Source organism: Melopsittacus undulatus, chromosome 15, assembly GCF_012275295.1.
Source record: "Melopsittacus undulatus isolate bMelUnd1 chromosome 15, bMelUnd1.mat.Z, whole genome shotgun sequence".
Taxonomy (NCBI): Eukaryota; Metazoa; Chordata; class Aves; order Psittaciformes; family Psittaculidae; genus Melopsittacus; species Melopsittacus undulatus.
The window spans coordinates 2,396,572-2,424,478 of record NC_047541.1 but is presented as its reverse complement, the minus strand read 5'-3'; the positions used below and the strand labels follow the sequence as shown (position 1 = coordinate 2,424,478).

Here is a 27,907-nt window from a genome sequence, read left to right as displayed (position 1 = left end):
GCAAGTGCTTAAAGTTATTGAACAATCAGTGTCAGCTGTTGGAGTTCTGTTTCTAGAAGTTCATTTAGCTTTGCCTAGTAGCATCAGGCTTCTGTATTAAACATTGGCTCATCCCTCTAATATACATGATGGTACTTAAAAGTGGTAGCTAGTTGTAACTGAGTGACAATGCTTATTAGTTGGGTAGAGGAATAAGCACACATCTCAGATACACACTGTGCTCTACCACGAGTGTTTTGAGCTGCAACTGATAAAATGGCATGAAGCCTTATAATGGGATTGTACTTTGTTTCATCCTCTGCTTAATTTCCTCTCTCATTTCTTTCCCAGTAATCTGTTGGCTCTAAAAAGGTATTTATGGAAGTTTATGTTGTTCTCAAAGGCATGAGATGTTTCTTGAGATTTCCCAAAGTGTTGTCCCTGCATTGACCTTCAAGAGCCCTGTGTGCCCATTGGGTCCAGGTTTGCTCTGGGCACAGATGTGTCCAGCCAAAGGCTTTTTCTGGGGCATGTGATACCCTGCTTGCTTGAACAAAGCAGATAGCTTGATAAGGAGCTGTATGACCAGGCATACCTGCATGGGGACTGTCTCCTGTCTGCTAGAAAACAGCTAGAGGAACAGGAATAAACAGATTAGGGTACATTGTACTTGCAGTATGCCCTGTTACATATATACCAATGAAATTCAGACCTGAAGAATATGGACTTTTGTTCTGGAGAACTGAATATGGCCATCCTCTGTACTGCCATTCTTTAAGGTCCCTTGCTCAAAACCTCCCAAATATTACCATCCTTCCAGTGTCCTCTGAGGCAGGACCTTCTGGATAGTGGTTGTGTCCCCCTTGGGATGCAGCTTTAAGGTTATTTTTGGGTCAAGTGACAACTGCCCACTTTAGCCTTCCCTTTCATCCAGCTTCAGAAATTCACTCCATCTGCTGTTTATCTGATAGCCCTCAGCAGCATTTTATAGACTGTTAGACTCAGGTTTTGTTTGGTTTATTATCATTACTGTTTTGATGTTGGACAATGTCCCAGTTGCCTAGCAAGGTCAGTGAATAGGTGCTTTGAATAGAAATAGTAGAGCATAAGCTTTCTGCGAGGTAGAACACTATATTCTGCTTCACATGGAGTATTTTATCTGCAAGTCTCCACAGACTCTATTGGCATTAATAAATGAAATTCACCCTCTCTTTTGGAATGCAGGGGAGGGAGAGAAAGACACAGGAAGCAGTCATCAGCCTATTTTTCACAGACAAGAACCAAGACAGAAAGGCAGAGGAAGGTAGAAAGCCTGGTTTGGTATCCTGCCTCACTGAAGTCAGGCATTGATCTCTCATGGGAGTCATGAAGGAAGCTGAGAGCCTGTTGCTTGAAAGAATTTGAGCTCTGCTGATTTCCCTTTGCAGCTCATGTGTTGAATGGAGCTCACAGTATAAGAAGTAAGAGTAAGGAAGTGAGCAAGGTTTGTGGAGTGAGTGGCTGGTTATTTCCCAAGGGTAGGAATATGGTCCCAAAAGCAACACAGATACAGGACAGGGTAGTGAAGAAATCATCGCATCCTCTTTACATGTGTTATGCTCTTTGTTCTGTTCTTTCACTGGGAATAGGGTTGTCCTTGATTGTTGTCTGAGTTCAGTCCACAGTCCTGGGGAGCCTTGTGAAGTTTAGGCAATGCCTGTACAGGGAGAGCCGGATCCAGGAGTGAAGTTTGTACTTGTGAGCAGCAGCAAGTGTGATCAGAGTGTGTATACCACATAGGCTGTGCTAATGGGAACTAAAGCCATGTGGTTCCTGCCCTCCCTCTGCTTGTCTCATGTTATTCCCTTAAGAGTTGCCAAAGATTTTGTGTGTGGTTGTTACTGAAAGCAGGACATATAAAGCAGCATCCTGGGCTCCTCGCCCCAGAACCACAGGTCCTTCAGCTACAGGCTCTCTTGCTGGAAGCACAGTCACTAGATGATCATGTGGAACCCCTGGGCTTTGCTGTTGAAGGTCAGGACATTAGAAATGGCCATATAAAGAATGACTGCTTTAGAGATGAGCAAACCCATCCAAGTGAGTCGCTCAGGAGGGCAGTAACAACAGGCTGGATAGCAGAGAGCTCAGAGCACGTTTGGGAATAGAAAGCAGCCTCAAGTGTCTGCCCTCACCTGCTGGTTTTGCAGTGAAGTGTCTTCATGTATGTAGGCTGGAAAAAAACAAAGTCACTGAGGGACAGCAATACTGTGGCTGAATCATTCCTAGTTAAGTGTTGGACAACTTGCTCTGGTGGTACAGAGGCAGCTGGCTTTGAGCTTCTGCTATGGGAAAATACCTGATTTCAGTAAAGCTTCTGCTTCAGGCTTACCCTTTTGTACCTCCTTGCAAGTAGGATGCACAGTTAAGTAGTGTTTCAAAGAGAAGTGTGGCTTTAGGAAGGGTCAGGACAACAAAGAAGCACTGCGGCTGCCCACCACCCTCTACTGGCCTGTTCAGGGACTGCTGGAGGCAATGGGATGGGAATGGCTCCGCATGGGATGGGAAAACCTCTCAAAGAGGTGAAAGCAAGGTGAAGTTTAGGGCAGAAAGCACTTGTGTTCTCACTTTCACACTATACCTTCCCGAGTACCACAAAGCTCCACCTTCCTTTTCAATGCAGGGCCAATGCCATCAATAAACCCAATCCTGGTCAACCTTTTCTTACATGCCAAAATGATTCTGCACAGCAAAAAAATCAGAGACTTATCTTTCAGGAGGGGATGGGGTGGACACAGTGGGAAGTGTAGTTCTGAGTTGAAACAATTCAGATAGGAGCAATATGTGTCTGTTGGCTTTAGTAGGTTTATCCTTCTGTCACCAGAAAGCAGGGTGACTCACGGAGTCATTTATTTCTATGGTTGTGTTGCAGGCTGAGGAAGTTTATAATGGCCTGGGATTACGCTGTTTCCATCTCAGGCTGTGTCAGACAATGGACAGATTTGATGGCTACCAGAAAAGTAATTTCATCCATTTGAGTGAAGCATCTTTTCTGGTACAATTTTAGCCTCCAATTCCAAGTCAGTGCATCGAGTGGCAAAGGAAACCCAGGGTTTCACACATCACAGCATGGGAGGGAGCTCAGGATGCTCAGTTTGTGCTCCAGGCTTGACTGGCTGTGTAAAGGGACAGGGTCTGGCAGGACTCAATAGCAGGCATCTGCATTGCTCATCTTTCTGGGGAAGTGGGCTCCCATGGTCTGTAGCATCATCTGCCTTAGGCATGTCCCATCACACAGCTTGGGGGAGCTGCAGGCTGCAAGAGGTGTGTATCTGTAAGTGATGGCTGCCAAGCCTTGCTGACAGCAGCAGTGTTAGTCCCACAGCAAATGCTTCATCCTCTCTGGTCTGTGTGAATAGAAGGGAACCTACCCCCATTGCTGCAGAGCAGGGAATACAGGGGAGGCAGGGACAGAAAGACCCAACTCGAAGAGTTTTAGCACATTTTGTCCTTACTGCTTTAGCCGGTTGCTGCCTGTGCTATTGGATTTGTGCACCTGGATCAGGGATTGCTCCATAGGTCTTTAATTTCCTCTGGTTTTACCCTGAACAGGCCTCTCTAGGGACAGAAAGAACATTTGCAGTGTTACTGAATGTCACCTCTGTGCAAACGGAACAGAGGAAAACGATTCTAGTAATAACTGTGAACTATATGGAGGGGTGCAGGCTTTCTGGCTGATGATGGGGGGTTGGTGTTATTTTCCTCTCAGTTTCAAGGTCAGTTGGCCCCATAGATACAAATATGCCAAGAACAAAACGTACAGCTGTGCCAGGAGTGTAGGACATGCTGGCACTGTAAACAGCCCTGGATCATGGCCAGGAGCACCAGGCAGAGCACACAGGACTGTTCCTGCAAAGGCACTTTATTACACTGATACCAAGATGTATCTTTTCTCTCCATTGCCTCATTAAACATGAGTTATTCATGTGGGTTTTTTTGTGGAAAAGCCTTGATTCAGCACGATTTGGAGGATGGGGGAAGGTTTTATTCATGTACTACACAATCCTATAGCAATACCTGAGTGCATAACAGGCAGCTTGGGTCCCTGAATCAGTGCCTACAATAGAAACCAGAAGCCTATTTTCTCTCTGATTTATTGTGTCCAGAGAAAGCTTTCACTGTAGCTATTGCAAGTTCCTATAGGCCCTTTCCTTTCCATCCTAGATATGTTTCCTTTTGTCAGTTATGTGCTTGAACTATCAACCAGTCAGGAAAAGCTGGAATTAGCTTCATCTAGAAGCCTTTGGCAGACTTCAAATATTAATGCATTTTATAGTGTACTTATTTTTCCCAACTGTCAGTTATTGCTACCAAGGCAGGGAATTCCTTATAAATACTGAATGCTGCTGCAAGGTCTGGGGAGGAAAAATGTGTAGAAATGGTTCTCAAACTCCCAAACAACTGAAAAAACTGCTGATAACCTTCCTAATGTTGGTAAATGCTGTGGAAATCCAAAAGCTGAAAGTTAGCAGGGTTTTTGAGTGAACAGTCATGGTTGCTGAGTTAAGCCAGTCTGTCAGATGCTTCCTTGACATAGACACTTTGGGGAAGAATGGAACAATTGGGTTTGTTCTTATAGTTTTTGTATAAGATGGAGCTCAGAAATTGGCTTTGAAGGTCTGATACGTGTAAAAGGATAAAACTTATTGCAGTGGAGATGAAGTGCTGGAATTGTGACAAAGCAAGTGCTGTGGCAGCAGGAATTCACATTTTGGTTCTTTATGGACCCTCTCACTGCCCTTCTCACACCAAAAGGATCCTAGTGCCAGGTATAGTTTAGTTTCTTATTAAAACTCAGAGCTGTGAATTTCAAACAGGGTTTGAACATTTCTCACCCTTGTATCTCTAGTTCAAATCTAGCCTGGGTTAACCACAGCTGAAGCCCTAAATCCCTTCTGATGTCAGTGAGATCCTAAGGGCTAACTGAAATAAAGAAGCCAGGGGTTAACTGCTGGGGTATTACCAGCTAATCTGTCTTTCATGCGTGGTGCTGGCTGGCTTCTAATAGAGCCCTTCTGGCTTGAGAGCTGCTCCCTCCAGTGTCCTGAACACACTTGGGGTGTAATGAAAGGGCAGGTCTAGAGAAAGGCTGTCCAGACAGTACCCATTTGTGGCTAAATAGAGGCCTTTTGTCCCCAGGGCTGCAGGTCTGCTGCCAGGCACACACAGAGGAGATTAAACAGTAATAAAAAGACTTCATTAGAGACAGTGGGGGTCATTTTTTCTGCAGTCAGGGTAGAGCTGAAAAGAATCCTGAAGTGAACTTGGAGCAATGACGTGTGAGACCTGCTATAACAAATGCTGGGTTGCTTTGAACTCCTAAGAGTGGGCTGCAAATAGTATTAAAGTCTGCGGGTTAAACAAACTAGGTATGCTGATATGCGTTGCTCAAAATCTATCCTCAGCTTAGCAGTTTTGCCCTGTAGATTGTGCTTTCTACACAGAACGTGATTGAAGGGGCTGGTTTGTGTTGTGCTGATCAGTGATGTTCAGTTGATCGTGGTTTCAGGTAGTGACAAGCTAGGACTTCAGGTGTGCACATCAGGCTTTGGTTGAGCTCCTACCTGTGCCCAAAGGCAAAATATAGTCTATTAGACTCTCATGCCAAGACATCTGTAGTAGATTTCTCATAATGAAATGAAGGAGGTGCTGGCTCTGTCTCATGTCATTGTTGGGGAAAACACAAGCTGGAGTTGAGATCCTTTTCCACTGAAAGAGCTATTGTTTGGATGAGCTTGAGAAATAGCCCATACCTTGCTGCTTGCATCCTGCCTGCACCCATCCCTCTCTGCGAAGGGAAGGCTGTACCTTTTTAGGAGGGAAGTTAGTGCAACAAAATCCCTACCTGAAAGAACCAAGGTATCTGCTTCTGCATCCTGATAGCCATAGATTTGCCCACTATCAGCTTATCGTGGCTCCTACATTTCTTCTGTTAGTGCACAGCCAGGCACTCTGGAAGCTGGAGTCATAGTCTAGCCACAGAAGAGCTGTCCCACATGTGCAAATTCACTTGCTGCCTTTCACCTGCATTTTCTAACCCTGCAGCTACCCTGGGCCTCAGTGGGAAGTTTGGCTTCTGGGTGCACTTCAGCCTTAGGTTCTGCTGCTGTGCCTGTAAAATGAGACCTTCGTTAGTGTTAATTGTAACAGCAGTTAACTAAGAACTGGCTTGAGGGCAATCCGGAGGATAGCAACAGGCTGGGATGTGGAGTGGCTGGTGCACATCTGCTGGCAAGAGCCCCATATCGCTCTGAGAAGAGCTGCCTCTTTCCCTGCCTTAGCACTAGCTCCTCGTTATCATTTCAAAGGGCAACAGACTCCTCCACACATCACAGAGGCAGGGGAGTTTATTACAGCAACTTTTCCTTCCCTTTGCCTGCCTCTGTTCCTACTTCCCAAGTTGGATTTTGAGTTTGGGGTTTGAATAAGCCCCCAAACACAACAGGAATTCAGACAGAGTCGTGACTGTCACATCCAGCTCAGCTTCCCTTCAGCTGAGTGCACTGGGGAAGCGTGGAGGTGGATGTGACAACCTTACAAGCTGTTTCCAGCTGTGTTTTCTTCTCGTGGGATGGTAGGATAATGGGTGACAAACGGGAAGAGACATTGCTCCTTCCAGAGCCCAAACTGCACAACAAATTAAAATGCTCCCTGAGGGCACAGTTGCTCCCTCTCCAATCAGTGCATGTAAAACCAAAGACAGAGCAAGCTACAGCTTCTGCCACTGGTGCTCAGGTTGGAGACTGTAACTTTGGGTAATAACTGTCATGGGCCAGTCTGTGCTCATCAAGGTGGGGAGGCTCATTTATGTGCAGTAAAGCCCTAGGGGGCTGGAAGCTACTCCCTACTTGGTTCATGAAAGCTCAAACCTGCTGCATTCTATAGGAACCAGCATCAATCCTCACTGTTTGCTTTACAAAAGCTTTTTATATACATAATGTCCTCAGAGAGCTATTTAGTTCTACCAAAATGAACTTAAAGTTTGTTCTTCCACATCTTGTTCTGCTATCATATCTGGGAGCTAAGTGTTCCACAGTTGCCATAATTTCACCCTGTAAATAGTCCTGTAGGTCCTTTGAACAATGAAGCACAGCTGGTAGAGCTTGAGAGCACCTGGAACACACTCCTGGAGTAGGATCATTCATCCCATTCTAACATAAGGGTCTAATTTAGGTGCTTTCTGATGCTACCTATATCAGTTAGAGGGGAAATAGTGTGGCTGGTTGGACTTGGAGCAGTGCATCCGAAATTGCAGTGCCTAAGGTGAATCCCATCCCAACCAGTGAGAGACCTTGGAAAAGCAATCTTTATGTTTCTGCGTTCACACCCTGTATCAAGGGCAGGTTGGTGTCACTGCCTCACTGAAGTGTAGATTCCAGCTGGAAAACTCTTTCCAGGTCTGGATTGCCTTTAATCAGTACCAGTTGGAAAATGTAATGGCTGCCCCATCCCTGGCAGTGCTCAAGGCCAGGTTGGACGGGGCTTGGAGCAAACTGCTCTAGTGGAAGGTGTCCCTGCCCATGGCAGGGGGTTGGAACTGGATGAGCTTTAAGGTCCCTTCTAACCATAGAACCATTCTATGGTTCTATGAAATACTATATGTAGCAGTGCACTAGTTTACAGTGTAAGAAAAAGGACACAAAAGTCTACCAAGATGCACTCATATGCACCCATGTAGAAGGTACTGACTCTGTTGATTAAATAAGTGGTTCCTCAAAGGCCTTTGAGGTTGATTGAAATAGGTACCTTCAAAGTGCCCTCTTTTGTGGCCTTTGCTGTGCTCTGTACACTGTCACAGGTCCTGTGACAGGCAGAAATTACAGCACCCTAATGCACTTGGGCTGTGTGCAGTCCCAATCTCCAAACCAGCATCTGGGCAGAGGTGTAATCTGCACAGCACTGTAATTGCATCATGTAGTGGCAGAGCTCTGGTAAAGAGAAATGTCACCATTATAAGCCTGACAAATACTATTAGGGAAGAGGGCTTTCTTCCCAGCTGGATAATACACATGAGATGTCGGGAATCGGGGATTTCTGCGGCCTCACAGAGCGTTGGGAGCTTGGAAAATCCACATTCCGCTTCAAACCCTCCCTGTGTCCCACTTGTGTCAGGGTTGGTGGGGAATCGGTGGAAGGACACGATGCCAGCAGATGGCAGTGCCTGTTAGCAGTCTCAAAACGGGAACGTGGCTTTATTTGCCTTGGATGAGGCTCAGTGCCACCCCTGTCCACCTGAGGGCTGGCAACTGGGTTCCCAGTTGAAGTGTACTGGATAAGTGCATGTGGGAGCAGGGAAGGAAAGCTTCTCCTAAAGCTGGCCCTGCCACACAAGCTTTGCAGAGCCTCTGTTCCAGGCTGGACTGCTTTTCCTACCACTAAAGCTCATTCTAAACCTCATTAAAAGACACAAAATGAATGAAGAAGCAGAGCTGATGCCTTTCAGAAGCTGACATTTCCTTAATGCTGATGGAGCAGCACTCAAGCACTCATCTGAGTGCTAGTGTTATGGTTCTGGGGTGACTGATTCTCCTGCTGTGTACTTCTGAAGTCTGAATGCTTATTAACACCCCCCCAAATCCAAACTGTGAATATACTCCCCAAATAACTCTTCTATAAGGATAAGTCATGTATCATTCTCCCAAAAGGTAAAATAAATACCACTGAAAACAGCATTTCCAGCAGTTCTGAGTGTGCAGAAGATCTGATGTGATTTCATAGGATTTAATCAGCAGTTTATTGCTTTGCCTTTTACTTTCATTGAGAATAGGTTCACTGCTGATATGAATTCTGTTCTCTGTGCTGTTCGCAACCTAGATGGGGTATTGCTGCCCTAATGCATGTGGAACAGGAGCCAGACTGGCTGGTTGGATCTCACTGCCCATAGTGTGATGAAGTGGGAAATACAAGTTAACAGCAAGTGGGAAAGCCAAATTACAGCTGCAAAACTGTTTTTTAATGGCCTGAGTCCTTGGTCTGGTTCCAGATTCCTGTCCCAGATCCAGCCTCCACATACAGAGAACAAGAGCCCTGGTGAAAGGCACTGTGCGTATAGAGATGTGTGTAGGGATTGATTCTCAACAAAGAGTGGTATGACTATTAACGGTATTTAGAGCTGTGGCTGTTTCCCTTTCTTTAGTGTGAATGTCTTTGCATTGTCCCAGCCTAGCTTCCATAAAATCCAGAGTCTCATTTATCCTAGATTGAGGATGGCTGTGAATCGGATGCTCTCATCTCCAGGAAGTTCCACTAGTTCAATTTGTTTCCTGATCCACACCAAGAGTGCTAATAGTAAGTTGCAAACTGTCCATACAGTCAAATGAAGATGTCATTCCAATGCTGACATGTTCCATTAGCAACAGCATAATTTAAAACCCCTAAAAGATGAAAGTCTTTCAAAGCAGGACATGGGAAAAGGAAAAGCTTTCAGGTTCCAGCAGTGCTGACCCATCCCTGTGCATTGCTTTGGTTGTGACAAGTCCTCCTTTCCTCACCAGCTTCTCTGTGAAAGTGTTTCTGATGGGCTGTAATGTGCAGGGTCCTGGAACAGAGAATTAGGGAGGACAGGGGAACAGGGCCACAAAGCCTGAGGGGAATCTGCAGTCACCAGGCAGATTTGTCTTATCAGCCGCAGCTGACCTGACATTTGCTTTTCAGAAGAGGAAAGTGAGGGACACAGCAGGGTATTATCGATGATTAGAAAAGGGAGAGGCAGAATAGACAGTGAGAGCTATGAGAGCATTCCCTGGAAGCACCTGATCCCAGGCAAACAGCACCCTCAGTCAGCAAACACCATTCCAGCAGCTCCACGGTTGACAGGCCAGGGAAAGGTGCCAGAGGAATCACACTCTCCCTCCTTCTCTTCCCAAATTCCTTGTTCCAGCCTGGAGGAGTTTCCACACATATATGCACGTCCTGCTTAAATGTGCAGCTTCTGCACTCTCCTCATCCTCCCTTTTTTATGTGTTTTAGGACCTGCTTTCTGTTTGTGTGATTTTAAAAGGACATCGCCCCCCAGTAAAGCCCAATCCTGGGAAGGAGAACCCGGAGAGGCCGACAAGAGATGGGAAGGGACGGGAGGAGAGGTAAATCCCGGCTCTTGGGGAGCGGGCAGGGAGGGCACAGCCCAGGGCAGGAATACGCCTCTCCCCCGCCCCAGCCAGCCCTGCCAGTGCAGAGCAGCGCTTTAAACCCCTCCCCTCTTCGCTTTCACTCCCGGCCCCTTTTCCTTCGCTGCTCATTCAGAAGAGACGATGCTCCCCATCACACTCAGTCCTCTTCTCTGCCCCCCCTCTTCCCCAGCCCTTTGAAAAGCTTTCCCCTCGCAGGAATTTGTATGGGAGCAGGGAAAGGCAGCGTTTGACAGGCAAGCAGTTGAGGTGAGGGGTTGGAGCACCCCTCTGCTCCGACAGAGCAAGGGAAAGCAGGAATACCGAGGGACAGGGGTGTGGGCATTGAAGCCTTCAGTGCCACATAAATGCTTCCTAAACACAGGCAGAGGGAAGGAGGAAGGAGGCAGCCCCGGGATCAGAAGACGACCGCAGCTCTCTGGTGATGGCATGGATCGGGCGCTGGTTTGCCTACCTCTCAGTCCTGCCACCGTCCATCATCCCTCAAGTGCCAAGGCACAAGACTGATGCAGAGCTGCTCTTAGCAAGTAAGTTACCTGATTTCTGATTCTTTTTCCACTTCACTTCCACTCTGACTTCTCCTCCTGCCCAGAAGGCAGCAGGACAAGCAGCTGAGGTGTTCGTTGAGCTGAACCCCAGGTTTCTGTGTCCAGACCTGCCAGGGTGTGAGCTAGAGGTGTGCTGTAACTCACTCGCTGCTAGGGAGCTATTTGGGAAGCCGGAGATGAGATGTTAATCTTGGGAGGAAAGCACTGTGAGATCTATAAAGATGTTGTGCAGGAAAAGATACTGAAAATGATAACTGCTCAGATACCAAATTAGTGGAGATCAGTGGAATCCAATGGGCAGGGGGAGACGACCAGAAGCAGCCCTGAAATGTGTAGAGTGACTCCATAATCCTAACCTGGAGTCAAAGATTAAATTAAGTTATAATTAGGATACATACTAATCACCTTAGTGTTTAAAGAGCCCTTTCATTTAATACATTGGGAGTCCCTGGGGGTGTTTGTAGCGCTGGGAGGTAAAAATGTGACTTCTTGTTTAACTGCTGTCCTGCTGCATTGGTCAAAACGGTGCCCAGAGTCCTTTTTGTATCAGCATATGGTGGCTGGGAGTAACATGCAGACTTTTATACAGCATGTGTCTCATGCAGCTTTGACCTAAGAGTTTCAGGAACTGATTGAGAATTGGTAGAAACTGGCTGTGTCCCACAAAGCTTAGCATCTGACTTTGGGGTTCTGTAATCAAGCAGGTCCTTCCTCCTGCACCCTTTTGAGTAAGCGATTACCTTGGACTGGTAATAGAATAGCTTGGAGGGCAACAGAACTGGTTTCTCTTTCTAGTTCAGTCTAAGCAACCAATATCTTCTATAATACATGGGAAGTGTGTCTGGTAGTGTTTGTGTTGGGGGAGTTATTTCACCTTTAGGGTTCAGTTCTTTCTCCCACTGTTCATACTCAGTTGGAGTTAAAGGATCAGGATCATTTCAGTTTCCCCATCTCTGGAAGGTTCCAGCCCAATTATGAAAAAAAGAAACAGTTTTGGAGCCTTGTTCCAAGACAAATCTCTGGACTCTTTACATGAGAATCACCCACTTTCTGTTCAGTTTGAGGCTGAGAGAGCTGCTTGGACATTTGGGCTGAGCATTGGCACTTAGCCGGCAGTTTGGTATTAGGTGGGTCAGTTTGCCTCTGTGACTCATATGTTGTCTGCAGGCTGGGTTCAATAGCATGGCCTTGGGGCAGAAGGAGCCTGTATTTGGTCAGTTCATCTTTGAACTCTTTGGATGTAAGTTAATGGAGAAGTACGAAGTCTTGTTCATGTCCTTCATTCCCAGTTATTGTAATGGTGAAGTATCTAAATGGTGGAGAACAGGAATGTGAGTGCTATTGGGGCAGGATTTTCTCTTAGAATAGATGTTCTCCTTTCCCCAGTGCTCAGTATGTGCTGTCCGTAAACAGCCAGTAGCTGGAGAGCCGGGAGTGTCTTATCATGCCAGAAGTGTCCCTTTGTCTTTGGTCAGTTGTGTTGGTTGAAAGATAGCGGTCACATTCTCAATGATGCCATAAGGTCCCTCTAAAAATAGGCTGGGGTAAGAGGACAGAGCCAGAGAGGCTGCAGGGTGCCTCAGGCAGGCTCTTCCTTGGGGCTGCAAAGATCAAACTGGTGTATTTCCAGGCTTTATTTGTTGGGAAAGTCATTATATCAAAATTAGGGAAACCACCAGGAGCATGATATTGTGATTGCATCCTTTGCACAGGGGCTTTTCATGCTCAGCTCCTTTAATCACTGAAGTATAAGGTAGTTGGTTGGAAGTTACATGGATTCTATCCTCCCATCTGCCCTTTACACCTGATTTGTGCTATGTCAAGTAGTAGATACCTCTTATGGTGTGGAAACTCCATGTTCCCCAGTCCTTGTCTATGACAGATTGTTATAGCCTATACATGGGGGTCATTATGATGTTTTTTAAGGCATTTTCTAGTTTTCACCTTGTTTTCTGGGGAAAAAACCCAACAACCCATCCCAGTTTCTATTCTCACCCCAGTTTAGTTTCTCCACTCCTTTCTGCATTGGTCTGAAATCAATCTATTTAATGCAACTGCAAACTTGTGCTGTGTATGGGGTTTTTTTTATACTTTAATCCATAGTAGTGGTGGGGAAAATCAATTTGAAACCTGTGGCTACTTGAGAGAACAGAAACATTATTTCTTGGTGTTAGAAATCATCTTGTTAAGTTATTCCTGCTGATAGATCAGGCTGTGTAGGCTTCTCAGAGTGATCTTTAGGCACAAATGAAGCAGACAGGGACTGTTCGCTGCCGCTGGCTTGGTGGAAGGGAATTTACAGGCATTCATTTGGGATTTTGGGAACTAGGTTTAATTCCCTGCCCCATCACAGACTCCCAGTATGAGCATGGAGTGTGCAAGTGTATTTGTGACTCACTTCCCCATCTTGGAATATGGGCAATAGAGCACTTCCTTGCTCCACAGATCTTAAATAAAATGTTAAGGCATGTGATACCAGTGAATATTGGGATATTCTGGGAATGGGACAGCCACATTGCTACTTCACAACTGCCAATGAAAGGGCTCGGGGATCTTAGAACTGTGATTGTCCAGAAGGGTAGACTGGGAGGGGATTAGCATGTAAAAGTGATGTGCAAGTGTTCACAAGCCTTGTCTGTCTTTGTGTTGGAGTCCTTTGAAAGACTAAACACCTTCTGGTTTGGTATTTCAGAGCCTAATGAATGCTAAGCTGACAGGCATCATCACCAGTCACATATGCTCTTGGTGGGCGTCTTCTCTAGCCCCACAGAAATCCCCTTGTACCTGTCAGTGTGTTACAAAAGCAGTGCTGTGACTGAACACAAAGAGGAAATAAGAGGGAGAAATCTTCCTACTTCAGTGCTGAGTGAGATTACACTTTGTAAAGCAGTTATTTGGATGAGGGAGGTTTTGAGCCACATGTTCATTAGTCAAGTGCCAGGAGTCTCCCTTCTTGTGCAGCTTCCTTGGGTTTGAATAGCATAACTCGTCTGCATCATTTCCTCCACCAGTGGATCTCCAGGCACTTTCCCAAGAGGCAGACCCCCCATCTCTATTTATAAGTCAGAAAAAGGCAAGATTACATGATTTGCTCAAAATCTACCTGCTTGTCTTTTTCTCGCATGCCTCAAAGGGTGACCTCGTGTTGCATTGTTGGGGGTTCAGTCTCAGTTGTACACAGGCAGTAAATGAAAGGATAGTGGGAAACATCTTTCTCAGGGAAATCAGAGCCCCTCTGTCAGTCACCACCATTAATCTTCAGAGTTTTAAAGGCTATCTATTCTTAGTATTCCTTCTTCCTCCATCTTTCTACTAGCACTCTGTTCAGCGATCAAGGCCTTTATTCTCACTGGGTGCTGCTGCTTTCATTTGCTCTCTTCTTCTCCCAGCTTTCCCATGTTGCTGGTGTCTGTCATTAAGAGTTTCATTCCCTTGCAGCAATGTAAAGCAAAAGAGAATATGTGCCCCAGAGGAGTCTGGGGACTGTAGCTGAGGCTCTGCTTTTATGTGGTGTAGGGCAACAGGCAGCAAAAGAACCAGGTCAGATTTTTCAGTAATGAGCTCTTGAATTTTACTGCTGTATTGACTGCTTGGCCAGCAGTATAGGGCTCCTTGGCTGGGAAAAGGGATGACAATTAAGCAGAAACCCACATTTGAGAGGTTTACTAAGGAACAGTTGCTCATTTATTCTCGGAATGCAAGAAAACGTGAGCATCAGGTTTAAAACAAACAGAAAGAGGTGCTTTTTTCCACACAAACTTGGTGACAAATTCATGTCTTCAAGCTCCAGACCTCTCTGGAAGCAAATCCTGCCCCCACTGAAACTTGCATTACCTTAAGCAAGATCACTGCTTATTTAAATCGCAAAAGTCACCATGGTCAGCAGGGGGAAAAGTTCCTTTCAGGCTTCTCTTGTTCTCTTCTCTTGCAAAGTCTTCATCAATTTTCTATTGTGAAGACTTGGAGCTATCAGAGCTCCATCAGCTCTGCAAAACAATGCCTCCTGGAGACACTTAGCTAAGCCAAGCCTGACTCTTCTTCAGCACTTCTAAGAGCCCTAAATGTCACCACCTGCCCCACTTCTGTTGTCTGGGCAGGAGCTGAGCAACAGCAAGGCTGATAAAAAGCCTCTCTGTGAGGCTGATAATACACTGCCTCGCATCTCCTTTTGCAGTAGCCTGTCCAAAGGGAAAACAGCTTTGTACAAAAGTGACATTTTTATTATCCTGGCCTCTTTTAACCAAAGATGGTAAATGCCAAAGAAGCAGGAGGGTGCATGGAACGATTAGAGGCAATTTCACCTCTCAGATCTCTTTGCTGGAGGGAGCTGTAATTTACAAACTGGAGTCTGAATCTGTGGGAGATGCTCAGAGAGTAATTGCTGTTATCTGGAAGGTATGTGTGTGCTCGGTAGCACTGGCAGCATATTATCTGAGGAAGGAGTTAACTGAATCCTCACACAGGTGCAGCACTCCTTTTATAGCATCTTGCTATTTGGGCTAATGTTTCCCAGAACAGTTAAAACAATAAGGGAAGGAGAGCAGATTTCCTAGAAGATTCTTGTGCCTTGGATCTTACAGACCTCATATCCACACAGGTGGGGAATTAGGGCTCAGAATTAGAGAAAATACTGGAGTCATTTGGAACAGGAAGCTGGTGGTCTGCAGACACCCGGACCTGCTCTCAAATTGCTGACCAGTGTTATTCCTCTCAAGGAATCCAATGCCAAGGTTCATCTGCTGAATTAATTCCAAAACCCACGTGCAGTGGTGATGCTTCTACAATGATGGCAGAGCTGAGGATTACATATAAGGAGCAATCATAATGCCACTGAGGCTGTCAGTAAAGTTCATCTACAGCAGGAATTGTTCTGCTTTAATGGACCAGTTGTTAGGTGTTCCTGGAGCTTTCTGGAAAGATTTCACTTGACCTATTGTTAAAGATCAGTAGCATTAGGAAAGTGATGTTGCTGGTCCCTTGGGTGTTCTAGTCTAAGCAGATTTCCCTGTGCTTTCATTAATGTAGCCTGTTTCACCACAGTGATATTTCTAGGGATTTAGGCTTTTGATTTTTGTATTATGTTCTGCTCTTTTTAATACCATTCAAGATCCTTTTGGCCTCTTTGGTGTGAATCAAATACAGGAAACCTTCCACTGTAGATTAACCTCTTGAAATTGATAGTGCTCTCTTCTGTAGTGTCAGTGTAGTGAAACTCAGCTTCAGATTAAACTTCTGCAACAAAATTCTCTTTAAAGCAACTGCTTTGAAATTAGAAACATGCAACACTTGCTTGGTTGTACATTTCTGCACACAGATTCATCGAAAGCTTTTTTAGTCCAAATGGAGTAATTTTAGATCAGTCAAACAATGCTGACAAAGATCAAAAGTAATACTGGTAAGAAGAAAGCAAAGCGGTTCGTCTCTATACCTAATTCTCTCTAAATCAGTGCATAGGATGTTTCTTTCCCTATTAAAGAGGTGAGGAAAAAAGGGTGTGATTTGTTCTAACACACACTTGGCATATGCATTTGCATATTCTGAGGCAAGATCCAGTGTGTACCCTTAGAATTACAGACTGGTTTGTGTTGGAAGGGACCTTAAAGTTCATCCAGTTCCAACCCCTGCCATGGGCAGAGACACCTTCCACTAGAGCAGCTTGCTTCAAGTCCTGTCCAACCTGGCCTTGAACACTGCCAGGGATGGGGCAGCCACATTGGCAGCATCAAGCAGACACTTTGCACACAGAGGCACACAATAAGGCAGCAGAGAGCCAGACCAATGGTCCAGGCATGCTGGATTTGCAACAAGTAGTAGAAAATGGCTAAAGATGTATCTAAATATACCATGAGCAGTTCTCAGGAGTCCTAGCTTCAAAGTGAAAGAGGTATGGATTAATATTGTACCCAAATCCCAGATGTTGCTGAGGAAGGGAACAGCACAATCCTGGGATATCTATCCCACATCTAGGATCATGTGCAGGGAGGAAAGCAAACCTGATTCCTCCTAATTTACCATCCCAGCATCATTAATCCTTATTATTTACCCCTTCCTGTGGCTGCACAGCCCTGGCTCAGACTCTTCCAACAAGGCACATGTGCCAGACGGAGCAGCTTTGGGACTGTGCTGTGGACAGATGGCTGGGCTCCCTGGTGAACAGAGCCAGCGGGTATGGTTCCAGCAACAGGCTTCACTGCAGTAATGATTGATGGTGACTTATACAAGGCCTAAGAGTAATTCTTTGCTGTTAGCCAGACTTGGCTACAGCAGAATGGAAGTGGAAATTTGTTGCTTCATTTATTCATCCTGCCTCTGCTTCCTTCCCACCCACCCTTTGTGCTTTTTAATACCAAAAAGATGAAGCTACTTTGCTTGGTCTTAAAATTGTCTTTCCCAAGATACTCTTAATTGTATCTCTACACCTTTTCTCATTCACAGGCACATAAGAAGATTAAAGATAGAGGGAGCAGTAATAGATTTAGTTGGGTTTTAATAGGATTTGCAAGGACAATGCAGAGAATGAGCACCATAGAAAATACTGCTGCTCTCTCTTTGATACCCCTAAGGCTTCTTTAGGTAGGCTTTCACAGAGATCTTTGTCTGTGCCCTGCATTCAGAATCAGGACTCTCATTTTTCAATAGAACATATGTGGAGTATCTAATCATCTTGGTAAACAGGATGCCACATTATAACCTGCAAAACTCTTTGCAGCCATCACTTTGTGTTATTTCTTTTGTATCTTGTGAGGCAGTTTTGCATGTCAGCAGTGGGCTTTTGAATAGCTGCTTGTTACGTTACTGAAAGTGTTTGTGTCTCATGTCAGATAAGTAAAGGGGTGGGTTCTGATCTATCTGATTAACTGGATTCATCACACCCTCAGACATGGAATTCAAGATGCTAAATGCTTATTTCACTTTAGGAGCCAGAAGGATTTGGAGGATGGGGTGGGTGCTTCCAGAAGGTGATTCAGCATTCCTGAAATCTGAATTATCCATGGAGGTGTCTTTCTCTGCTGACTGTTGGGGAAGCCTTCATGCATAATTTAGGCTTCAGTGAGATGTAGGTAGACAGTGGTGCTCAGCGTTTTCTGTTCATTCATTCCTAAGGTTTTTCTTGGTATGCACCCAAGCCCTGAGGCATCAGAAACCTCTGGACAAGTTGCTGTTGCTGTATCTTTACTTTGCTCCTAGTTGTGATCTCCAGCAAACTTTGCGTGTAAAGTAAGTCTGAGGGCAAAAAAAGCCACCCCCAAAATCCCTTTAACAAGATTTCCCCATCTCATGACTCCAAGCCTGTGCCCATCACTATGTCTTCTGTTCCAGTAGTGCATTAAGCAAAGTGGCAGCGGGTTTGTGTTTGAAGACACTGTGTGTTATGAATCAGTATTTAACACCCAGTTCAATGCAGTGCTGCCTTTCACAAGGGGCTATTGGGAGAGAAGGGCTGAAGCCTTTCAAAGTGTTTCTGGGGGAAAGACATAGTCCTAGCAAAAAGCTTTCCTGATGTAGAATCAGCCTCTATCCCAGCATGGGGCAAAGTCTGTCAGTGTAGCATTAAGATTTGCTATATTTGTTGTCATACTGGTTCAGACGGTAAAACAAACTGGGTTTTGTCTCAGCTCTTTTCCTCCTATCTCAACCTTTATTTCTCTGTTCTCCTGCAGCACAGCCATGGCCGGAGATTCTAGGATCTTCATGAACCAGGACATGGACATCGGAGTTACATCCAGAGAGCCTAAGAAGATTCCCAAGCAGGCTCGGGATGATGTCCCCATTGCCACTGACCGAACCCGCCTCATATCTGCAGAGGGTAAGAAGCCACGTCAGCGTTACATGGAGAAAAGTGGCAAGTGCAATGTGCACCATGGCAATGTCCAAGAAACCTATAGGTACCTTAGTGACCTCTTCACTACGCTGGTGGACCTCAAGTGGCGTTTTAATCTGCTTGTCTTCACCATGGTCTATACCATCACTTGGCTGTTTTTTGGGTTCATATGGTGGCTCATCGCCTATATCCGGGGAGACCTTGACCATCTTGAAGATGAGAACTGGATCCCCTGTGTTGAAAATCTCAGTGGATTTGTTTCTGCTTTTCTGTTTTCTATTGAGACTGAGACAACAATTGGGTATGGCTATAGGGTCATAACAGAGAAGTGCCCAGAGGGCATCATACTGCTCCTGATCCAGGCTATTCTGGGCTCCATTGTCAATGCGTTCATGGTGGGGTGCATGTTTGTCAAGATCAGCCAACCAAAGAAGAGGGCTGAAACCCTCATGTTTTCTAACAATGCCGTGATTTCCATGAGGGATGAGAAACTCTGTCTCATGTTCCGTGTTGGAGACCTCCGCAACTCCCACATTGTCGAGGCTTCCATTAGAGCCAAACTGATTAAATCCAAACAGACCAAAGAAGGAGAGTTTATCCCCTTGAACCAAACGGACATCAACGTGGGATTTGACACTGGAGATGACAGGTTGTTCCTGGTGTCACCTCTTATCATCTCACATGAAATCAATGAGAAAAGCCCCTTCTGGGAGATGTCCCGCACCCAACTGGAGAAGGAGGAGTTTGAAATTGTGGTCATCCTGGAAGGAATGGTGGAAGCAACAGGTAAGAACATGTCTGGCCACCATTTTGAGGGGGAGAAGGGGAAAAATGGAGTGCATTTTGGCACTAATATTTTACTGTAACTGTCACCTGCACTGAGAACATGTTGGGATTTGTTCTTTAGTGACTGACTTAGGTTGGATGTTGTGGTCTGAGATAACCAGCAACTAAAGATGGGTCCTTTAGCTCATACTTTTGTGACTCTTGCAATCTAGCAGCTTAAAACAATGCTGTGTAATGGGCAGATTCGGAGATCTACTCGGTTGATTCCCAGTTTGCTTTTAATCTGGACATGGCCCCATGGGGTCATTTTACCACTTGCAGCTAATTCATTTGTTCTAGGCTTTGAGGAGGAGCCAGATTCTGGCCCTTGCTTACTATTAATGCTCTTCCCTTCTTGAGATTTGTCCTTGTTAGTCTCCTAACAGCCAGATGTAAGCAGAAACAGTCTCTTCAATTCCTGCATCTCAGCCCTTTGCTGTTAAAGACTTTGCTCTGAAGAGCTAATTCAGTTTCCCAGTATCTCCTTTCAGTCATTAGGTGAATAGCAGTAGCTGACTTTTCCAAGCGGAGCTAATGGGAGGTTATGTGTGGGTTGCACTGTACCCAGGTTGGAGTACTGTGTTGAGGAAGTGGAATTCATTTGGCATTACTGGGCAAATATTCTTTCCCAGCAGAGTATTGTAGAGCTGTGGCAAAGAAGGGGTGGGTGGAAAAGACTGTCAAAGGCAAAGATTTGCAATGGAAGCTTATTTTGTAGCCTAAATGTTTATCAGATACTAGAACCTCCTAATGTGAGCACGGAATGCAGTTCCTTGTTTGTGCAAAGCCTCTTTCCTCATCACACAGTGACACTATCAAATGCTGTTTGAACAGCTACTGCATTGCCTTCCTCTTCTGAAAGCTCAGCTTCTGCTTGATCTGTGTGAGAGGAAGTCATTATCAATAACAACCTCAAAATTAAAAGCATGGCATAGGAATAATACTGCTTTACAAATGGGCTCCTCTCCCAGAGGAATTGTACAGGCCAGTGCGTAATGATATTAAGAAGCAGACATCTGTGAAAATGAATTATTCTCATCTCGGAAAACAGGCTGTGAAATTCCAAAACTGGGGCTAGAAAAGCCAGTTTGCCTTGAACTTAGTGCAGCCTGGACCTCAGATGATGCTGCTATTTGATTCAGAGTCTGAGATGGGGTTTTCTGCATGACATCCAGCAACTGGGGAGGGGGGTGATATTTTGCAGCAGTGTTTGTGCTTCTCTGCTTTGTCCTCACACTTTGTAATATTGATCAAGCAGTTTGGGGGATATTAATCCCTATCTCTGTAACTTCAAATTGGCTCCAATCAAATTCTTTAGGTTCTTTCCTTCCTATTGTATTGTTCAAGTCCCATTTGCTCTCAGGAAGGGTATCATTTACTTGCAGCATGATTTCTATGAAATCATGACACCATTATAGCCTGGTCAGGTTCAGGGCAGTGTAAAAATGCATGAGACCATTTGTTCCCTTAGTAACCCCTATGAAAAAGTAAGACCCAGCATCCCAGTGCTGGGGAAAATATAGTTCTGCTTATTCATAAGGTATTTTGAAAGCACATCAAAAAGGCAATTGCCAAGGTTCAAGTGACTGAAGAATATAACTTTTCCCAATAGCTTTTTAGCCAACCACACACGTATTACACGTGTGATGTGTTGTCTCCTCTCCAACCACCACCTCTTCTTACTGACACTGAAGCTTAATTCTGATCCAGTAGAAGGCAACAATGGTAAATAGCTTCAAAAGTGTGGAAAAACTTGCCACTTGAAGCCATTGGAGTTCATTTACAAAATGAAACATTGTGGTTTGAAACAACACTTTTATTTTTAAGTTGAGTTTCCAAAACACTTCCAGTTGTTTATTTTGTGTCTCAAACCCATGGGTTTGTTTTCAAGTTGACTTGGATTTTAATGGAAGCACACAAAGAAACACCCTGTTTGCAAAGAAGAGAACACAGATTCTGTTATCACAGTGAGAGTTCTCTAGGGACCCCCTAACTAACCCACATAGCAGCAGAAAGCCACAGACACTGGGCTTTTCAGTCAGTATTTGGGTATGGTTGAGGCATTGTGACTCCACAAGAGGTTAAAATATGCCAAAGGGAGACTTAAGTTTCTGGGCTGATCTGTTGTGATCATTGCTGACCACTGTAAAGGCAAAATCAATACAGATGACAAGTGCTCTGACTTCCAGGGCTGCTTCATGGGCAATTTGGAAAGCAGCAGCATCACTCACAGTGCTGCCTTAATGAATTGGTCACAGAAATTACTTTAGGGAATTAATTCTCTTTTGCCTTATCTGAAAGGGACACTTGTCAAGATCAGCTTGTGACGTGACCTGCAATAGAAGGGAAGAAAGCAAAAGGGGAAAATGTGCTTGCAAAGGGAATGCGGTTTTGCTTTCACTGTCTTTCTGCTTCCCACAGTGACAGAATAGGTCTCGGCTGTTGCTGGCCAGACCTCTTTCCCTTACCCTCCTGGTCATAAACCAGGGCTGATGGATCACAGAAGAGCAGTGGAGATTCCTCATTTATCAGTCACTCTCCTATAGACCTCACTTCTGCATCTACAGTGTCCAGCAGTGCTATTGTCTGGGCACAGAGACACCAGTGCTTGTTACTCTTGGTCCTCATTGGTTTTCATTAACCTCTTTTCCTCAGCACCATTAAATAAGCCACAAGAGACACTTCAGGAGCCCAATTAGTCCAGTCACTAAATGGTATTTTAATAAGCTCTTAGGAAAGGAAAGGCATATATATTTCTGGCTTGGAATCTATGTGATAAAAAGTGGTTTGATGATTAGGAGTCATTTATCTTGTGCTGTCCCTGTGAGAGCGTAGGCAAGCAGCAGCTTTTTTGCACCTCAATTTATCCATCTTTACAGAGGACATAGTAAAATTACCTGGCTGTAAATACAGGAGCAAAAGAAGTAGCATAGGATATCCTGAAATCAATCATCGTTTTTGTGAGGGAACAAAGGAGGGGTGAAATGATGAACCAGACTTTTCATGCATTCATCATCTGCTTTGGGTTGTCTGCTTGGTTAGTTTTGCATTTTGCATATAAACAAGTTTTGTTTTCTGCAAGAAGGACCTTACAGGACTGTTACAGAAACTGCTTATGCAATTATAGGGAAGAGAGGGACATTTTGAGTCATTCTTTTCATGAGCTGAATCATCCTCCAGAGGTAGATGTTGGCAGGGTAGTCACAATAAACACCTTTGTGAGGGGCCTAAAGGTGTGAGCTTGGTGCTCTGGTTGTCCCTAGGAGAGACATGGCAACATAATCCAAGATCCTTAAGTCATAAGGCCCTTGTTTTAATTCTCCATCTCCAGTGCCTGGGAGCTTTCACATGCCTGGAGAGCATTCAGATACATTAAAATCCTATTACTTTCCTCTTGCATAAAAATCAAAGTGAATCAAGCCCAGACTTGTCCCCCTCGGAAGGAGACAAGCACAAATAATTGGAGGACCATGCTCCTACCTTCTAATATTCCTTTTCAAGTTGGAGCAACACGGACTTTTTGGAGGTTACAGTGTTCTTTGGTCGAATTAACACGTTTTAGAACCACCTAAATGCTGATGCTAATCTAAAGTCATGATATCGCTTAAGTGGAGCGATAGAACATTACATTTTTATAGCTAGTCCTTGCCATCCTGACTCAGATCAGCCTGTCACTACCTCTGAGTCCATCCCTTCCTTCTCTCTACTCCTGTAGTGTAGGTGGAGTATGTATTATGCAGCGTTAGTGCACCCAGTGCAAGGGGGAAAGTCACCCTGCATACAGCAGTGGATGCAAACAAGGACAGCGAAGTGAAATCACTCAGCAATATCTGTGTCTGCACAGCACAGAGCCCAGCAGATCTGGCAAGCACACAGTCAGCGTCCACATGACATTTTGCCAGCAGATAATCACTGAGCTCTGTGGCATTTAAATGAGGAGAGTTAATTTTAGGCTGATGAAAAATGTTGTCTTGACAGCCCCAGGGGCTGGGATATCTCTCCCCACTGAGGAAGTTCAGGCCATGGAGCAGTACTGAAAGATTCAGCTGCGCTGCTGATGTGATCAAACTGAAGCCTGGGGCAGTTCTGGATCTGGCTGGTGGATCAGGTTTTGTGGTCTCTTCCCCCTCTCCCATTAAAATGCCAGGAAAGGTACTGGCTGTGATGGAATGTTTGATGGAAACAGCATCCTCTATCTCCTCTCTCTTGAAGAGATACTGCTGCTTCATGCTGGCTACCCCACCAGCTGCAAAGGCAGTTAGATTTGCCCTGTGATAATGAAGTTTGATTTTAACTGGTAACCTAAGGGCATACAAGACCTGGAAATCAGGAGCAATCCCTAGCAGCGAGCCTCTGCTCCACTTGCATAATCAGCGGCACCGTGAGCACTGAGATGTTCTGAAATCAGCAACTCCCAGCGAGTTGCTGCACAAAAACCAGGCTCCTCACTGCGAGAGCCATCAAGTAACTGCTTTTTGTCAGCACGCATTAACATTGCTTTGTCTCGGGTAAAATGCAAGCTGCTTGATCCCAACTGATTCTGATGACAGACAAGTGCCTTATTGGTAGCATTCCCTGACACCCACTTTACACACCAGTCTTGTCTCAGTGACTCTCTGCTCTGGAATGTAATGAAACACCTGGTTTAATACACACAGCAATATATTTGGTATCTTTTCATCTACTGGAAACCAGAAACGAGCCATTTAGGAGGGCTTCTATGGCTGCCTTAAGCAGGCACATGCACAAACTCTGTATTGATGTAGTGACTCCAGACAACAGACAGAAAAATCCACTGCTGTAATGAAATTATCATTAAAACCCTATGAAATGCTTATTGAAAGCAGGAGACAGTCCTCTGCTCTCCAGCTTTATTGAAATCTTGGTGCCTCTGCTTATACCTTTGTATTTCCTGGTTTCGATTCAAATTGAGTTTTCTTTGGAGCTGAAAGCTGAGTAAGAGATGAGAAACTAAAACTTGAAAGCTGAAGATTTCACGTTTCCCACCATTGTACACATATATATTAAACATACTTTGTCTTTGAACCAGGTTGTCACCAAACACTTCTCTCTAACTGTACCAAATATCCGTACCATTTAAACCCAGAATGTGTAGTTATATCTGCTTCAAGAGAAGGATCGACAGCCTTTATCAAGTACTTATTATAAGTACTGTGATGAGTCTTGTAAGAGATTTTGAGCGCTTGAAATCCTCCCTCAGTTTCTTGTGCTCTCAAAGATGTCCAGGTTTCATGGGTGCTACTGCACCGAGGTACAACAGCAGAGGGAAAGCTGGTGTGGTGCTCGGTGGATAGGAGCAGATGGAGTAAGGATGCACTACACCCAAAGTGTCCCATAGACCTCGAGAAACAAGGTTTAGGAAGTGAGACAGATGATTTCTGCAGGAAGCTCATAGCCAGGTAAGAAAGATCTCAGTCTAGTGAGTTAGTCCACCCCACGGCTGGTTGAACCTCAGATACTCAGAGCAGAGGGCACAGTGCTCATTGTCTGCGAGTGGAAAGTGGCTGCATCTGTATGCCTTTAATAGAAATAATGTTTATTGTTTCCACATCCCTTCTATCATCTTTTTGCTGTTAGAGAGGCAACAATTAGCTAGGGACATTAGAGATGCGTTGATTAACCAGGGTGGAAAGCACAGGGCAGCCTGCAAAGCAGGCACTTAATGGAATTTGAAGCAGAGACAATGATGTTGTTTACTGGGTAGTGTAGGAGTTGCCAAGCAGGATGTCCCCACGCAATTAAAACACCACTGCACATGTGCTAAAAAGGAATATTTGAATGGGATTATGGAGCAATTACAAGTTGTCTTATTGTGCTGGCTCTGTGTACCCCTGGGGTTACAGAAAGCAGCTACTGCAGGGAGCTGGCAGTGTGCACTATTTGGTTGCTGAAAGCTTTCTATTGTTCCTTTCTTAATTGAATACTTACAGCAGGAGATAGCTGTGGTTGTGTCTGGAGTTCAGGTTAACTGTCAGGTTCTCCCCCAGGCAAGGAGCTATTTCAGGCCCTGATTATAAGGCAGGAGTTCCCTTAGGATGCCTCAGACCCCCACATCTAGCAGTATCCCCCCATCTCTGCCTTGGGGACTTCTACAGGAGACCTTTCTGCTGCACTTGGAAGGCCATGGTAAAAATCAGCCAGCTCATACAAGGACATAATCCTGAGTGTTCTCCTCTCCTGCTCTCTTTGCTGGGCTTTGAAAGCCTCAGAGCTTGGAGGAGGCACTTGAAGGCCTTGATTTCTGGTGCAAAACCTGCTATAAAGGCAAAAGAACAAGTTTAACTGTCTCTTTACCATGCATGGTGCTGGTTGTTTGGCATTCTGGCCTTTCGGCATGTGGGAGCAGCAGCAAATGGGATTAACCCTGCAGCCCTGCATCACTGACCCTCAGAACTGCCTGTGATAAAAGCCGGTGCCTAGGGAGGTCAACAGTGTGTCAGCAGCACAGCAGGACCCAGATGTTACCAGCCTCCATGAGCTGCTCTTTGCTAGCTGATAAAAGGGCGTGAAGATAAACCACCGATAATTCAATCCACAGTCCATCAATACATGGAATTCAATATCCTTATGAGCTTGGCTGTGTGGCAGCATGGGTTTTGGTTCTGCCAACCCCATACAGTTGGATTAAACCCTCCAGAGGTATTTATAAGCCAGTTTTACCATGTAAATCTATAGGAGCTGGGGCCCTCTCCACTTTCAGGCTATGCATCTCTCTTAACAGAAGTGCAGGAGGGAACTGCTGACACTGCCCTAGATGCAGAGGGATGTGGTCAGACACAGTGGTGAGTCACCTGCTGTGGGGCCATGTGGGTCAGGCTGTGCGGTCCCTTGGCAGGGCTGGATGTCATTGTAGCTGTTAGTATCAACCATGCAAGCAACACCTCAACAGAGCAATGTGGGGACAGAGAAGCTGCTTAGTAATACCAGGCTTCAAAGTCATAAGCACAAGGTTCAGGAAGCAGTCTGAGGATGCAGCGATGAATCCGTCCCTTTCCCTTTGAGTGCTCAGCTTTGTCATGATAGAGGCTTTTGTGAGGCTTATTAAGCGAAGACCTTTTCTGTGCCCCAGAGCAATCAGGTATGGAGATAACATGAAAGTGCTTTTAAATGAAAGCAGTGGTTGGGTGAGCATGTAAAGAAGCTTTGCATTTAACATCCCTCTGTTTCCACCCAGGGATGACTTGCCAGGCTCGCAGCTCCTACATGGACACCGAGGTGCTGTGGGGACATCGCTTCACTCCCGTCCTCACCCTGGAGAAGGATTTCTATGAGGTCGACTACAACAGCTTCCATAGCACTTATGAGACCAACACTCCTGTGTGCTGTGCCAAAGAGCTGGCTGAGTCTCGCCGGGAAGGGCAGCTCCTCAGCCATCTCTCCAGTGCCACCCTTCTCCGAGAAGCAGAGACAGCAAGAGGGCAGGAAGAGGAAGAGGAAGGTGTCAGGGAGCCAGCAGGATTGAATGGAGCCAATGGGACAGCAGGAGAGGTGAAAGAAGATCTGCTTGTATAACCCCTGAACTGCAGGACAGTAGATACCCACGTACACGTACTGGGAGGCTGGTGAGTCAGGAATGGACTGGGAGTCAGCTGAGATTTATGTCCAGATCTCTGCTGCTTGATCCTGGCCAGTCACTGCCCAGCACTGTGCCTCAGTTTCCCTCCCCTTTTAGCTGTACAGTGAGCTTTGCACTCGTTTGCAGAACGTTCTGATCTCTACGAATGAGGCTCATGAAGCATCATCACTGATAATCGAAATTCCCACCAGTGGTTGTTTCAAAAGGTGTGCATTGGACGTTCAGAACTCTTCCCCCTTGAGAGGGTATTTAAGAAGTAAAAGTCCAGAATGTCCCATCTCAGTATGAAGAATGTGGTTTCATACCTTCACTTAATTTGTGAGTCAATGTATTGTAGACATTGTTATTGCTAAATTAAAGGAAGAGCTTAAAAAACCCCAACTCTCTGGTGTGTAGTGTTTTGCTTTCATGAATTCTGCACATAGATTTTAGCATTTTCCTCCGGGATCACAGTCATTGTGTGACAATGTTCCCAACCCTTCAGCATGTTCAGCCCATGTTTCTGCCTGTCGTCTCAAACTGAGGTGCTATCTTTATGTACTCTTCTCATGGAATCGCTGACACATTTCATATGCTCTCTGTGAGCAGAGAAGTTTAGCTCTTGCCCCAGTGTAGGTTTCTTCCTGGATGTCCCAGTTTCAGTTCGGGTTGATCATTTAAAACAAAGTAAGTAGCCATCTGGGAGTGTGAAAGTAGCAGTCTGCATAATTCTCTGCTCCTCTATGAACTATGTATTTAAAGTGAAGGTTTGGGTGCTGATGTTCCCATGGAACACGCACTGACATACCCAAAGCCGTGATGAACTGCTACAGATTTGACCAAGACATTAAAAGCATGGCTGTGATGGGGAAAATCTCCTCCCTTACCACCCAAAATCTGGTGGGAAATACAAGATACCTGCAGAATTGCTTCTGTATCAAAAGTGGATTGAGGAATATATAATATGCAAGAGTTATTTTCCATATAGGAATTA

The 27,907-nt window shown here is 45.2% G+C and overlaps 1 protein-coding gene across 1 annotated transcript; it reads left to right on the top strand.

Moving 5' to 3' along the window:
- The first annotated feature begins 10,298 nt into the window (after positions 1-10,298).
- On the top strand, positions 10,299-27,261 carry KCNJ5 (potassium inwardly rectifying channel subfamily J member 5). The gene is made up of 3 exons (XM_005142772.3): positions 10,299-10,669; positions 18,352-19,298; positions 26,533-27,261. The coding sequence occupies exons 2-3, from the start codon at positions 18,359-18,361 to the stop codon at positions 26,868-26,870; spliced, it is 1,278 nt and encodes a 425-aa protein (XP_005142829.1). The 5' UTR covers positions 10,299-10,669; positions 18,352-18,358; the 3' UTR covers positions 26,871-27,261.
- The last annotated feature ends 646 nt before the right edge of the window (positions 27,262-27,907 follow it).

Bases quoted from the DNA above. Each gene is read 5' to 3' on its own strand.
- KCNJ5 (XM_005142772.3), top strand. From the start codon at position 18,359: ATGGCCGGAGATTCTAGGATCTTCATGAACCAGGACATGGACATCGGA. The intron at 19,299-26,532 runs GTAAGAACATGT...GTTTCCACCCAG, and splicing joins AGGAATGGTGGAAGCAACAG to GGATGACTTGCCAGGCTCGC.